At 39.3% G+C, this 15,121-nt stretch overlaps 1 protein-coding gene and 2 long non-coding RNA genes across 3 annotated transcripts; 2 read left to right on the top strand and 1 right to left on the bottom strand.

Annotated features, from left to right (window-relative positions):
• The first annotated feature begins 863 nt into the window (after positions 1–863).
• Positions 864–6,161, top strand: LOC141763277 (uncharacterized). The gene is made up of 2 exons (XR_012593072.1): positions 864–1,271; positions 5,412–6,161. It is a non-coding gene; the product is annotated as an uncharacterized LOC141763277 (long non-coding RNA).
• Positions 2,263–4,789, top strand: LOC141763269 (uncharacterized). The gene is given in 4 exon segments (XM_074627842.1): positions 2,263–2,395; positions 2,686–2,743; positions 4,119–4,239; positions 4,399–4,789. Coding segments are annotated over 4 exon segments (459 nt in total). The 5' UTR covers positions 2,263–2,299; the 3' UTR covers positions 4,583–4,789.
• LOC141763274 (uncharacterized) lies at positions 6,041–14,560 on the bottom strand. Its single transcript, XR_012593070.1, has 3 exons — positions 14,384–14,560; positions 14,186–14,321; positions 6,041–6,130 (listed from the first exon to the last, which is right to left on the bottom strand). It is a non-coding gene; the product is annotated as an uncharacterized LOC141763274 (long non-coding RNA).
• Between the last annotated feature and the right edge of the window lie 561 nt (positions 14,561–15,121).

The following is a 15,121-nucleotide window of genomic DNA, read 5'->3' as shown; positions in this document are numbered from 1 at the left end:
CCTTTATCACCACAATCCCCACACTTGTCACTGTTCCTTTTCCCCCATTGAAGCCAAAGTGCCATTAAGACCTGTGTGATCCAGTCTGAGTCTTGTTATGATGATTTCTTCCCTTCTGTTCCTTTCTTTATACGTCTTTGTTATGACCGACTTTTGTATTCTGAAATATCCCCCTTCCTTTCTGGTCCTCCTCCCATCTTTTCTGCCATATCTCCACTCCATTCGGGCGTCCGTCTGTTTCCCCCTCGAGTTTACTGTAGTGCTGCCCTTAAGTCATTAAAGTTAAATAGCTAGGCCAGGAGCCTGTCACAATGCAAGTATTCAAGTATACTTATTTAAAATTTAAAATAAGAGAGTATGCCTTACACATTGTGGCCACTGGAGGGCAGTAGTAAAGACTATTAAGATCTAGGGCAGGGGTCAGCAACCTTTACTATCAAAAGAGCCATTTTAGGCAAAACCCCCCCCCCCCCCAAAAAAATCTGTCTGGAGCTGCAAAACATTTGTACGGGTTGTACGGTAATTTTGTAAAAAGCCAAATTGAGATTTGCTGATGATGTTATTTTCAGTAAGGAAATGAGGGAGTCTGTGTTTGATGATCATACAGAGGGTTTTCCTGAGGTTGCTGTTAACGCAGATCCCTCTCTCCTCAGGCTTCTCTGTGCTAGCTGTGGGTTTTTCCAGATGACTGGATCTGGACCTCCAGCCTCTCCTCTTGTCTCTCTCTCTCCCTCTGTGGGTTTGTTCTTTTCTCCAAAAACCTGAAGTTGCTCAATGTGGACCCATTCTTCAATACTGTAATTTTACTATGTTGGTCCATACCAGGGGTCAGCAACCTTTACTAACAAAAAAGCCACTTTAGGCAAAAAAAAGGAGAAGAAAATCTGTCTGGAGCCGCAAAACATTTGAGCATTGTGATGAAGGTAACATAGTTTATAGTCTTAGTATTTAGTATATAAGTCTAATGCAGTGAGGGCCAAAGTGCAAATGTACTACGGAATATTAGGGCCACATTGAAGGAAAACAAATTGGAGATTTCCAGAATAAAGTCATAACTTTACGAGAAAAAAAAGTCTTAATATTAAGAGAATAAAGTCATAACTTTACGAGAAAAAAAGTTGTAATATTAAGAGAATAAAGTCATAACTTAACGAGAATAAAAGTTGTAATATTAAGAGAATTAAGTCATAACTTTACGAGAATAAAGTCGTAATATGAGAATAAAGTCATAACTTTACGAGAAAAAAAGTCGTAATATTACGAGAAAAAAAGTCATAACTTTATGAGAAAAAAAGAAAATAATACGTAAAATTACTATTTTATAATATTATGACTTTATTCTTGAAATCTCCGATTTTTTTTTTTTTCCTCAATGTGGCCTTAATACTCCGTCGTACCGTCGTACCATAGACCTACAACAATGATAAATAAAAATGAAAATGTAAACAAAAAACAGTTATTCATTTCCATTTTTAAAAATCCACAGGGAGCCACTGGAGAGGGGCTACAGAGCAACTCTGCTCTTCCTCCCTGGTGCTCAGTGTTTTACCCTCATCATGTTTTGACTTGCGAGATTTCCTCTGGCGTCTCTGACCCTGATTGCCCCAGCGACTGGCTCTATGGCCCCTACTACAGACACAGCTGTACAGATAACAGTGGCCCCCTTAGGCAGGAATCCAACACAAGGGACACCTTGACGCCCAAATAAGGCGAGAGAAATAGTTAGAAGGAATCCACCCCAGTGATGTCAACCTGAGAGACACCCTGAGAGACACCAAGGAGAGAGGTAAAGATAGAAAATTCCATCACAACTAGTACATAAAACAACTTTTCTTTTTGGTGACCAACTTACTAACACAATAACTAGGTATTGAAGCATGAATGAAGTGTTTTGGGTGAGTTATTGACTTTTGCAGACATGCAATAGAGGTGTGACGTCCCATCAAATTTGACTTACAGTTTAGAGAACGTTAAGGCAAAAAAAATGAGCCAAAGCAATTGAGAAAGACTGAAAAAAAAACACATGCAAAGCAAAATTAAGAAAATAATAACATATGAAATGAATTCCATTTAAAAATGGTAATTTAATGAAGACTTGGACCACTGCACTGGACTGTCTGATGTGATTAGTCCTGACACACAGTGATACGAAGCCTGTCAGTTAGTGATGGATTGAGAAGGGAAATTCCCCTCTTTTTTGCAACACATGCTGGGAAGTCAGCTATGTTGTAATCAGTCATGACCAATCGCAGCGCGTCAAGCACAGAAAACAGGTCTGCGTGGTTGATTGCACAACCGCATGAACAGGAACAGAGTGTTGAATAAAGGCAACACAGGAACACTGCAGACTGAGCATCTGAGCATCAAGGTAACAACCCATCTCCGTTCTTCACAGGTACGTTAGTCCTTCAGCTGCATACTTTCTGATGTTAATGTCAGTTTGTTTGCTATTTTAACAGTTTGTACATTTATCTCAAGGTTTATGACCTGTGTGATCTGTAGAAAGTGATACTCCACTCAAACACTTAGTGCCAGTAAACTGTATTAAAACTTGATAGAAGGCAGATAGTGGCTCGTTGCTCATGTATGTGTTGTGCATTGTGTCTGTGTTTTTATCATCTGACATATAAGAACACAATTGTCTCAATTTTTCTTGCATATATTTACGTATTATTTGAATTCTAGACTAAAAAAATTAAGGCTGCTGCAATATGTGCCATTGTCCTGCTGACTATATATCAAGGTATGTGTGTTTTTATTCTACATTCTATAAATATATACTGTATATATGCGATATATATATATATATATGTGATATGTATGTATGTCTGGCAGTTAGAATGAAGATACTGGTATCATATGAAACTAGAAAAACCTGATGAATCCATCGGTACCAACCATGTCATACTAGCTTGTCACGAAGGAGGTTAAAACCAAATGTACATGTAAAACGCTCCAAATGTACACTAAATTTTGGCGAGGAAAAACGGTCATGGCCATTTTCAAATGGGTCCCTTGACATCTGACCTCCAGATATGTGAATGTAAATGGGTTCTATGGGTACCCACGAGTCTCCCCTTTACAGTCATAGTCAAGTCAGCACACTGACAGCTGTCGTTTCATTCTTGTGTAGGTAGAAAAGCCACTGAAACATCATATTGGCTGTTGCAAACATCCTGATGAATTGATGATGTAGTTAAAGGGATTATTCCACTGGTTTAGAGCTGCACCTCCACAAAGTTGGTAGACTCAAGAAGCAGATTAATAAAAAACAATGGTTATCACTGTAGTAATAGTTGCAGAGATATCTTGACTTTTATTCCCAAGTATGAGTCCAGCTCCAAAAACAGTGGATCCTACATCTCCCATAATGCAATAAACAGCATGTTTCCATTAGACCAGGGGTCGGCAACCTGCGGCTCCGGAGCCACATGTGTCTCTTTAGCCCCTCTCCAGTGGCTCCCTGTGGATTTTTAAAAATGGAAATGAATAACTGTTTTTTGTTTACATTTTCGTTATTTTATTATTTTCTCGTAAAGTTATGATTTTTATCCTCGTATACTTCTGACTTTTTTCAAATAATATTATGAATTTATTCTCGTAATATTACGACTTTTTTTTTTATTATTATTTTTGCTTAAAATGTTTCTTTTGATAATAAAGGTTGCTGACCCCTGCATTAGACGTTACACTAGCTATTCAAAAGTTCAAACATAGTCTAGTTATAATATGAGTATTTACTGAAGAGATTTATATTTCTCTTAATTAAAATAGGTCGCACCACCTAATTTATGCAGTGTCCAGTTGTTATTTACATGTACTACCTGCAGGTAGAGCTGTTGCATAGTTGACTGCACCAAATGACAAATACTTGCTAATACATGACTTGTTTAGAGTGAGGAGTAGAAGAGGTCATTTGGAAGTTATGTTACGATGCTGCAGTAACTTCCTGTTTATATAGTAGATTGCATTTGATTGGACAGATTTACACATTACTAAGGCAAATACACATAGCTAAGAAAGTCCTGCAGTTTTAATTGTGCAAATGTATCATTTTAAATGGTGTGTTTTTAGAAAATGCTTAAGTGTGTGTGTGTGTGTGTGTGTGTTGTTCCCAGCGGCGGCGCTGAAGTGTAACTACTGCTTCTCAAAGGAGAGTGACCTCTGCACCCCGACCTCCACCCAGACGTGTTCAGGAAGAGCGAACGCCTGCGGTGCTGTCATCATGCAAGGCGCGCTGCGTGAGTCCTATATGGAAACTGCAATGTGCCACTAATTTATTATTCATTTAAATAAAAAAGAAATAATCCATAAAATGTATATCAAAGAAGTATTTTAATGTCATGCCACAGCCTATGAAAGTGGTTAAAACTGTATACATATACAGTATGTATAGAATGATTCTTCATTCCGTCAGTGCATGAACATGGCGGTGTGTCAGGGCTACATCCAAACACCCGGCGTGTTCGCCACGTGCTGCAGCACCGACCTCTGCAACTGAGCCTCTCCTCACTTCAGCCGTCTGATCTCTGATCAGGCTGTTGGATTTGTAATAATGCCGTTACAACTGCTGCCTGTTTGACTCCTTTTTAATTGAATTAAATGTTATTTGAACACAGCTATGATCTCATTCATACAGACATTTGTGGCAGGTTACATTTAAACCAGTGAGGATCAAGTACTGCTTGACGACACTAGACGGCACTAGAGAACTGTGCACAGCAGCACCGTTCTGTGTGTGTTTAAAGAGCATTATTAAAAGACAAACACTGGAATTGAGTGACATGGACTGTGACTGAGTTTTGATGTCTTTCTTCTTCACATGACGGATTTGAACGACGAGTTATCGTCCATTAAAGCCACTCATTTCACCCGCCGTTTAATAATGGATCGTCTATTGAGCAGCTTGCGTGTCTTTTGAGCTGACAGCTTGGCTTGTCACTTGTAAGAGTAATTTAGGATCCAAAGGCTACTGTACATTAATCAGTCTGTAAACAAGACTCAGTGCCAGTCACAGTTAATGAAAAGAAAAAGATTTCAGTAAAAAGTTCTACAAAATCAAAATCTACTTTTTATCAACACAGAGATACACAAATGTTTAACTGAATAAATAAGATCTTTGACGATCGAACAGACCAGATAATATGGTAAATAATTGTGTTTATACAATGAAAAATACCCCTAAATCAGCGGCCATCAACCTGCAGCTCTTCAGCTCCTCTCCAGTGGCTCCCTGTGGATTTAAAAAAAAAATGGAAATGAATAACTGTTTTTTGTTTACATTTTCATTTTTATTTATCATTGTTGTAGGTCTATGGTACGACGGTAAGATGGAATATCAGGGCCACATTGAGGAAAAAAAAAGAAATCTGAGATTTAGAGAATAAAGTCGTAAAATTACGAGAAAAAAGTCACAAGTTTACGCGAAAAAAAAGTTGTAATATGAGAATAAAGTAATAAGTTTATGAAAAAAAAGTCGTAATATGAGAATAAAGACAGAAGTTTACAAGAAAAAACATCGTAATATTACGAGAACAAAGTCAGAAGTTTACGAGAAAAAAAGTTGTTTAAAAAAAAAAAAGTCATAATATTATGAGAATAAAGTTAGAAGTTTACAAGAAAAAAAGTTGTAATATTATGAGAATAAAGTTAGAAGTTTACAAGAAAAAAAGTTGTAATATTATGAGAATAAAGTCACAAGTTTACGCGAAAAAAAAGTTGTAATATGAGAATAAAGTCACAAGTTTACGAGAAAAAAACTTGTAATATTATGAGAATAAAGTCAGAAGTTTACAAGAAAAAAGTCATAATATCATGATAATAAAGTCATAATATTATAAAGTAGTAATTTGACATGTTATTTTTTGTTCTCGTAAATTTATGACTTTTTTTTTTTTTCATAATATTACAACTTTATTCTGTAAATCTCAGATGTTTTTTCCCTCAATGTGACCCTAATACCGTAGTACATTTGCACTTTGTCCCTCACTGCATTAGATTTACAGTATATACTATATACTTAGATTATAAACTGTGTTACCTTCATCACAATGCTCAAATATTTTGCGGCTCCAGACAGATTTTTTGCGTAAAATGTCTCTTTTGTTAGTAAAGGTTGCTGACCCCTTGTCTAAATAAATAACACATATAAAATACAACAATCAGGGAGTCAGTTTATAGTCGATGCTCCTTTGGAAACAGTTACAGCCTTCAGTGTGTGTGGATAGGTCTTTATCAGCTGTGCACATCTGGACACTGCAGTTGGTTCTCATTCTTCTTTGCACAACTGCTCTGTCTGGTTTCATGGGGACTGTGAGTGACGATCCTTTTTTTCAAGTCCAGCCTAAAGTTCTGGGTTCAATAGAGTGCTGCAGAAGTGAGTCCTAAAACCTGGAAATGAGTCAGCATTTTAGCACTTTCGGTTCCCTCGTCTAGAAGTCAGTGTTTTTTTTTTTTTATAATGTCTGAAATAAGGTCTGTGGTTAACACAAGCTGAAGAGATTTTAACGTTTTGTTCTACAATATAAAATACGCCAGTAAATAGCCTGACGTGTGTTTATTTTCTGCAATAATCCAAAACCCAATGGAATAATCCCATTGGTTTATTGTCAAGGGAACCCAGGGCGATGTTAACTTCCTGGTTGGCCTACAAAAAGAAGTCATCCCTGCACCACTCTATTGAGGTCTCTAAACCCCCGAAAAACAATAGAAATCCCGCTCAGTATAATACTGTACATCCAACAGCACCACAAAATACATCCTCCTAAATGAGTTTTAAATTGAATTAAGACCTCTCTACAACACTTTGGACAAAAACTGTACATTAGAACCTTCATAAAGGCAGGATTTACTGCAGGACTGTTGTATTAGACTGCATTAGTTTTAGCAACTGAGTGTATATTTGACATTTATTTGGCAAATACCAAGAGATAAAAATATATCATCAGCCAGTGTTTTCCAGATATGCTTAGCATGAACCTATTACAACTTTAGAGAAATCATTTACTCATTATGTTGATAAAAAAATATAACCCTGTGACATTATGTTTCTATCAAAGTGTGCTGTTGCAAATTAGTACTTTATAAATGGCTGTGATGATTTGGAGTGCAGATAGCAGGCAGAAGGAAGCGCAGATACGGATGAGGAGGCAGCAGGAACAATTAAATGGTTTATTTGGAATGGCTTACAGCTGAAAGTCCACAGGCAGGCAGGTAATGGCAGTCGAGCAACAGGCAGCAGGCAACGGGGAAAACCAAAAGACCGGTCGCAGGGAATAAACTAGAAGTACTAAGCAGTGGGAAAACTAGACACTAGGACATAATAGCTACAGGACGCTACTTACTGGGTGAGATGTTGATGACCTGACACTGAGACAAGGAAAACACAGACTAAATACACAAGGAACTAATCATCTAATGGAACACAGGTGTGAGACACAGACATAGCAATAGGAGAGTGACTTTCAAAATAAAACAGGAAACATGGCTAAGCAAGCATGGCCACATGGAACAGAGTGAAAAGTCAGCCGATTAGACTGAAAATGCCTATTTAATAGCCTGACAACAGTCACTATAAGCCCCATAGATGTGGGTCAATAGGGGCCTACTACACCCACTTGGTTTTATCATCTATTCACATGGTAGATCACCGAAAGAAGGTATAAAAGAAGACGACGGCGACCTATAGTGACGATAGTAAATGTGACAGGAGCAGAACTGGAAGTCAGGCGATGTAGTATAGACAGTGTGAAACTCCATAAAAGGGTGGAGGACGACGGACGGGACACAAAACACAGGACTTTGCATCCTGTGTGAAACCAACACTATGTAGTTGCCTTTGTGTTTGTAGTTATATTAACCTGAAACATGATGTTTTCCCCTAGACTTAACTAAGTGTTTTTTTGTCTAAACCTGAAGAAGTTGTAGTTTTGATGCCTAAACCTAAAAAAGTTGTAGTTTTATTGCATAAACCTGAAGAAGTTGTAGTGTTGTTGTCTAAACCTAAAAAAGTTGTAGTTTTATTGTATAAACCTGAAGAAGTTGTAGTGTTGTTGCCTTAACCTGAAGAAGTTGTAGTTTTATTGTCTAAACCTAAAGAAGTTGTAGTTTTGTTGCCTAAACCTAAAGAAACTTTTTTGTTTGTGTTCAAAACGTGACGTTTCATTCAGTTTTACATGTTAGAACGTGTTACTTTTAAGTTTCACTTTCACAACGTAGTAGGTGTAGTAGGCCCCTACTGACCCACATCTATGGTGCTTATAGCGACTGATAACGCCTATTTAATGACCTGATAACAGTCGAATCCGGTGAAAGAGTTTAGACATGCATAAGAAGATAGGAATAGGCCAGAGGCCTGTACTGTACTACAAAGCAGGATTTGGGGTTAGCGAGGTAACTTCAGGTTTAACCCTTCGGGGTTTTCCGTCCTACGACGATGCTGCACTTCTTACCGGGGCAGATCGCCATGGTAACTGATGCTGAACACCTAACCTGCTCTGGAGCAAGCATCTGAGCAGGACGCCTCTCTGTGCAGGTATTCAGGACACGTCCAGTGGGGAGAAGACCCCGGGGCAGAGCTGGAGGGGGTTCATATCCCATCTGGCCTGTGAATGCCTCAGGATTCAGCAGCTGGAGGATGTGGCTGGGGGGAGGTAGATGCACATCTGTGTTGTGCTGCTTTGATTGCTGCCATTGTGACCAGAGACAAAAAAATGGAGGTATGGATGGACAACCTGGCAACATTACCATGGTAACATTTTGATAGATTCTTATTAAATAATAACCAGAAGCTATTTGTTCATGTGCAACCATCTTCACAGATAATCCTGTGGTTATACAGTATACATGTTGATGGAGAGAATCCCCAGAATGTGGACTCCCTCACCACACACTCAGTAAAACCACAGGGAAATGACCAATGCAGTTCTTTATGAGGTGTACCCCATTAAGTGGGGCTTCCCTTCAGTAACAAGTGCCTGGGAGCACTGTGGAAATACCAGTTAGGACCCCACACCGAAAACTGGGATTCCACCAGCACACATGTTGAGAGGAAGACACGCACACTCACAAGCATTGACAGAAGCAATGGGAAACATGTGATGGGAATCACGCAACAGAGTCGGACCAGTAGATATATTTCTTCATCATTCACCTCTGTTTTCTCATTTTTCTTGACATGTCAAGACTTTTTAAAGATGCCACTATGTTCCTGGTTTCCAGCAATTAACTTGATCAGTACATTCTTCCCCTTTATTTTATTCTTGTCTTAGTTGAAAAGGATTCAAACAAGCATTTGGACCATCAGTGGGAACACTAATGAGCATTACCCCGTGTTTACATAGGCCGTGAAAATCCCACGATAAAGAAAACCCAAAGAAGTTGTAGTTTTGTTGCCTAAACCTAAAGAAGTTGTAGTTTATTGCCTAAACCTAAAGAAGTTGTAGTTTTGTTGTCTAGACCTAAATAAGTTGTAATTTTGTTGCCTAAACCTAAAGAAGTGTTAGTTTTGTTGTCTAAACCTAAAGAAGTTGTAGGTTTGTTGCCTAAACCTAAAGAAGTTTTAGTTTTGTTGTCTAAACCTAAAGAAGTTGTAGGTTTGTTGCCTAAACCTAAAGAAGTTGTAGTTTTGTTGCCTAAACCTAAAGAAGTTGTAATTTTGTTGCCTAAACCTAAAGGAGTTGTAGTTTTATTGCCTAAACCTAAAGAAGTTGTAGTTTTGTTGCCTAAACCTAAAGAAGTTGTAGATTTGTTGTCTAAACCTAAAGAAGTTGTAGTTTTGTTGCCTAAACCTAAAGAAGTTGTAGATTTGTTTTTGTCTAAATGGTGTAAAACAATTGGGTTGTTCCCATAGGACACAATGCGCCACGGAGCTCTGCACCCCGATGGCATACTGCATGCTCACAACTGGAAGAGCTTAGTACAGGATTCTGTGAAGAGCTCATTGTGATTAATGCCATGGAGGTCCTACTAGCATCCTCTAATGGATGGCTTTTCCCAGGCTATATTTATACATATGGTGGCGGTGCTATGTAAACTCTATTTACGTGTTGCCTAATCAACGTCTGAGGAACAAAACGTTGTCAAAAAAGTGAGTTCAAGTGTGTTTTTCTCACAGTTGACGGCTGCCACAAAATAATGACAATACAAATATGCCGATGTGTGAAAGGAGAAACTAATATAAAAGTGGGTTTATACTTGACGGATATATGTTACGTGCTCAGGCTGTATATCCCCCACAGTAACTGTGTTTACATCTTTTCATTTATTTTGCAATATATAGATGGAGGCTATGCTTATATTACACTAGGTCACTTATATGTCTCCTATATGTGTCATTACTGAATAGGAGGCTACTGCTGTGCAGTCGCTGTGTTCACGTTCTTTCATTCACTGTGGCACAGAGAGTGACGGTGGTGAGCAGAAGGTCTGTGTGTCAGTGATAAGGAGCAGATTTCGAAGTCTTTCTTCCGCCTGCTTCATGTTGTCTTCACCAACAATCTCCTCCAACATCTGGAACTTGTAGGAGAAAAACAGCCCAAGATGACCAATCACAGTTCTTGTTTGCCATATTAAAAGCAACAATGTATAACATTTAGGGGCATGTATCTGCAGAATATTATATTATTAAGTATGTTTTCTTTAGTGTATAATCACCTGAAAATAAGAATCGTTGTGTTTTTGTTACCTTAGGACAAGGGTCAGCAACCTTTACTATCGAAAGAGACATTTTAGGGAAAACCCCCCCCCAAAAGAAAATCTGTCTGGAGACACAAAACATTTGAGCATTGTGATGACGGTAATACAACTTATAGTCTAAGTATATAGTATATACTGTAAGTCTAATGCAGTGAGGGACAAAGTGCAAATGTACTACGGAGTATTAGAGTCACATTGAGGGAAAAAAAATCTGAGATTACTAGAATAAAGTCAGAATATTACGAGAAAAAAAGTCTTAATATTACGAGAATAAAGTCATATTACGAGAAAAAAAGAAAATAACACAAAATTACTATTTTATAATATTAAGACTTTTTTTCTCGTAAATTTACGACTTTATTCTCATAATATTTCGACTTTTTTCTCTCGTAAACTTATGACTTTATTCTCCTAATATTTCGACTTTTTTTCTAGTAAACTTATGATTTTATTCACATAATATGACTTTTTTTCTCGTAAACCTATGACTTTATTCTCGTAATATTACGGCTTTATTCTCGAAATCTCAGTTTTTTTAGTTTTTGCGCAATGTGGCCCTAATACTCGTCGTCGTACCGTCGTACCGTCGTACCGTCGTACCGTTGTACCGTCGTACCATAGACCTACAACAATGAAAAAATAAAAATGCAAATGCAAACAAAAAACAGTTATTCATTTCCATTTTTAAAAATCCACAGGGAGCCACTGGAGAGGAGCTAAAGAGCTGCATGTGGCTCCAGAGCTGCAGGTTGCTGACCCCTGCTTGAGGATGAGCCGGGTCTTCTTATGGACCCGGCCGTCATGTTTCTACAGTAGCCCAGAACGAACAAACCACTTTGCAAACTTGTCCTGCTTGAGCCGAAGTAGATGACATTACTCGCTGCAGAGTAAACCTACATTACTCCACTCAGCCGCCGGGAAACAAGACAAGGGAAATCTACAGTCATCTGTTCATGGTTTTTCTCTTAATTCGTATTAGGTAGTGTGAGGGAGGAGCCTGGATCATAACGAGGCTTTTAGTTCAAGCAGGAAGACACCATCACACTAAAGTTCCACCTCGCAGCTATCATCCAACTGATGTCACTGGGATCTGTTCACAGGCTTTCCTATCATCCAACGATGATCTTAGCTGAAGAATATTTTAACACCGTCCCCACCACCACCAACGTCAAGGCCCTGCCAATGGTTCGCTGGAGGGGGGGATCTGTAATTAGCCTCTATTTATAGGACTTGATCTATCGGGTTGTTCTGTCCCTATAGATCTAACAGGGTCAATGCCAAAAAGTCTTTATCTGCATTCATGTTAACTCGTGTTGTCTCTCCTGGTTGAACTGTGTTTGACATTTTGAAAAAAAAATTAAAGAGGCCGGTATTAGCCCCGGCGAACTGGCACACACAAGCGCACGCACAATGAGTCAATTACACTGTCATAGTGTGTTTGTTTTTATTTGTGAAACAGTAAGTGAAGCCCTCAGCGGGGAGCTCGCAGGGATTTTCTCCTTCCTGTTGTGGGTGGACCACCAGAGCATCAGCTCCGCACAGATCCGGAGACACTCACTTCATTAACACCCTATTTGTGGAACGCCTCCCCCACCCACCCCCCGGGGGGGCAGATGCAAAGCAAAACAGAAAACACTGCAGAGATTTGGTCGTGGGCTCAATTCAGTCAGTTGGATGAAACTCCATTGGCTTGTGAGAACACATCATCGCCTTCTCGTCTATGAGACTGTACATGGAGAGGTGTAATGAACCTGACTCGCTCTCTCTGAAAGCAGAGGTATACAGCTGTAAAGGCTCATTAGGCCACAGTGCTATAAAACCTGAGAGAGAGAGCACCACGCTATCGGTGTGTGTTTGTAAATGCAACGCGGCTCGGAAAACTAGGCACCTCGTAAACGCTGCAGGATGCTCCAGCAGCGCGAGCGGGGCCCCTTTGTGCCAGAACCTACGACCCAAAGAGGATCTCTTCAGAGTTTCCAACACGTCATGTTTCTCCTTTCCCTGGGCAAGGAACCCAGCGGTGCCCTGCCTGCTGATGGGAGATATGTTTGTGGTTACTTTAATAGAGGAGTCCATAAAAAAAGTGTTGTTGTTTTGTAGCTACCAACCGAACATTACAGATGGGATTCCCTGGAAAACACATCGCCCTGTGTCCCCCTTGACACTCTCCTGGTGTGTGTGTGTGTGTTTCAAATCACAGATTCACCAACATAAATGTTTCCACTGCACTAATAGAACAGCGAGAGGTGTGAGAGGATTTGCCCTTATGCTGCAACATCTGGCCTTACTGCAACATAAAAACCGCTGGAAAGATGCCATAAAGCTTCTGAACCTTTATAAGAAACACAGTGAACACATACAGCATCAGCTGTTCACTCACAAAATCACTCACAGACCATCTCTGAACAGAGACCGGGGTTGCCATCTTTCCTATATACAGCCACCTGTTATCCCATGACATATGTCAGAGTTTTAAAACAAAACAATCTCCGTCTAAGCGAGCGTTTTAGGGCCGTTTCAGAATTAATCTACGACCGTACTACCGCACACTGTTAAGAATGTCCCAGTAAAATAACAGTAAAGAACTGGCAGCAGGGTTGTTTTTATGTTACTGTAAAATTAACATTACTATACTGTCGCTGAAATTTACAGCTTTGTACTGTTAATGAAAAATACAGTTTTTTTTTATTAATTTCACAGTATTTTACAGTTAATTTACTGTTTAAAGATACATTATATAGCTGTTTTTCACCTTTCTTTTACATTATTTTACTGATTTGTTTTAATGCACCATTTAGGTTGTATTTTTTACAATATTATTTTTTGACAGGTTTTCTTTTGTATTAACAGTAAAGCACTGTTTTTAGCAATAACAGGTTAATACTGTTGAAATCCTGCTGTAAATTAACAGCAATTGTTTACAGTGCACGCCTGAAAATGCATATCACTGTAGCGTGCCGGTGTAAACAGGAAGCAGAGCCTGACACCGGAATTGTTGTAAAGCGCCCAAATAATAGCTTTCCTGCTGCGCATTTAGGCAGTAGAAGCGTTATAAAATGCAGAATTTAACCGCCTTACAGCTGCCAGCATTGACACCAAGGTCAGCAACGCTTGTAATGGGTTATCCGTGTTGAAATTAACCCACCGGTGGTCGTTTGTTTTCTTCTGGAAAAGGTTCACGTGATGGGGCGTTTACGAATCAGGGAAGGACACGTGATGACTGATAAGACCCGATCGAGAAGCGAACGTGAGCGTCATCGTTTTCAAAGTTTCTGTTTGTCCAGACTGAAACGCAACTAAAACGGGGTCGGCAGCATTTTCAAACGTCTCCGTTTTAGGGGCTCAAAAATGCCAGAGTAGTGTGGACACTAGACATAAATGTGGTAACGCTGAGGCAGCTGTAGTTATGATATATCATGATATATGATATAACTATATCAAACAATAATAATGAAATAGACCACTAGTCCATCATTGTAAATGAGCTTACTTTTGATGATTCCAGCAGGAGACGACGGGGCTTCTTGTGGTGTTGAACACTGAAATGACTTCATAGTCCCTTTCAAAGGTGAGCAGGGAGAAAGAGTTCAGTCTGATGTGATGCCCTGATGCCAGTTTTTATCCAACTGACAGTTGAAAAGAGTATTCCAGCAGTAGGCCTTGTTATGGGGTAGGGTGACAAGGGCACCACTGAAGTGCTATCTTTAGCAACAAAGAAAACCTACAAGTTACACAATTATGAAGCCAACTAGGGCACTAAGGCTACTAATTCAACTCTAGATCACAGCTTTATCACAAATGTTTGGAGGCTGAGGACAGAACATGGCTGCTGTCAGACTACCTGAGCATTTTTAAACTGCAGAGATGATGGTTGGACCAATCAGCAGCCGACACAAACCTCCAGCCAATCAGAGAGAGAGAGACACTCACTCTCACACAAAAACACAGCCACACAAAGATCCTTACAAGACGGACAGACACTCACTCTGACACACAACACACTTCAATATATACGGTTGAGGACGACGGCTGAACTTCTTCCTCCTGCTCCTCAGACTTCTGTTCCTCAGTGTACAGGTGTTTCTGTTTAACAGGTACCCCAAACTACTGAATATATGTTGTGTTAGAAATGACAAAGTTTGGAGATTTGGAGGCTATAGCCCTTTCGCCCCCTAAACCGCAACACACACCAGACATCACAACGGTTTTAAGACAATATTTAAGATTTTTATTTTCATATATAACTGTATTTATTATGATATAAATAAACAAATGGCTCCTGATATTGTTGGCTTGGATGTGTTTAGTCAGTTTCACTATGATTTACACTTTCATTACCAAAAACGTTCGGCAGGGCGGATGAAAAAGTGTGAGAAAGTGAGTTAAAGGTGAAAAGTGTATTTCCTTCTATCTTTGTTCATTTGTT

Source organism: Sebastes fasciatus, chromosome 24, assembly GCF_043250625.1.
Source record: "Sebastes fasciatus isolate fSebFas1 chromosome 24, fSebFas1.pri, whole genome shotgun sequence".
In the NCBI taxonomy this organism is placed as follows: domain Eukaryota; kingdom Metazoa; phylum Chordata; class Actinopteri; order Perciformes; family Sebastidae; genus Sebastes; species Sebastes fasciatus.
This window is presented reverse-complemented; position numbering and strand designations above follow the sequence as displayed.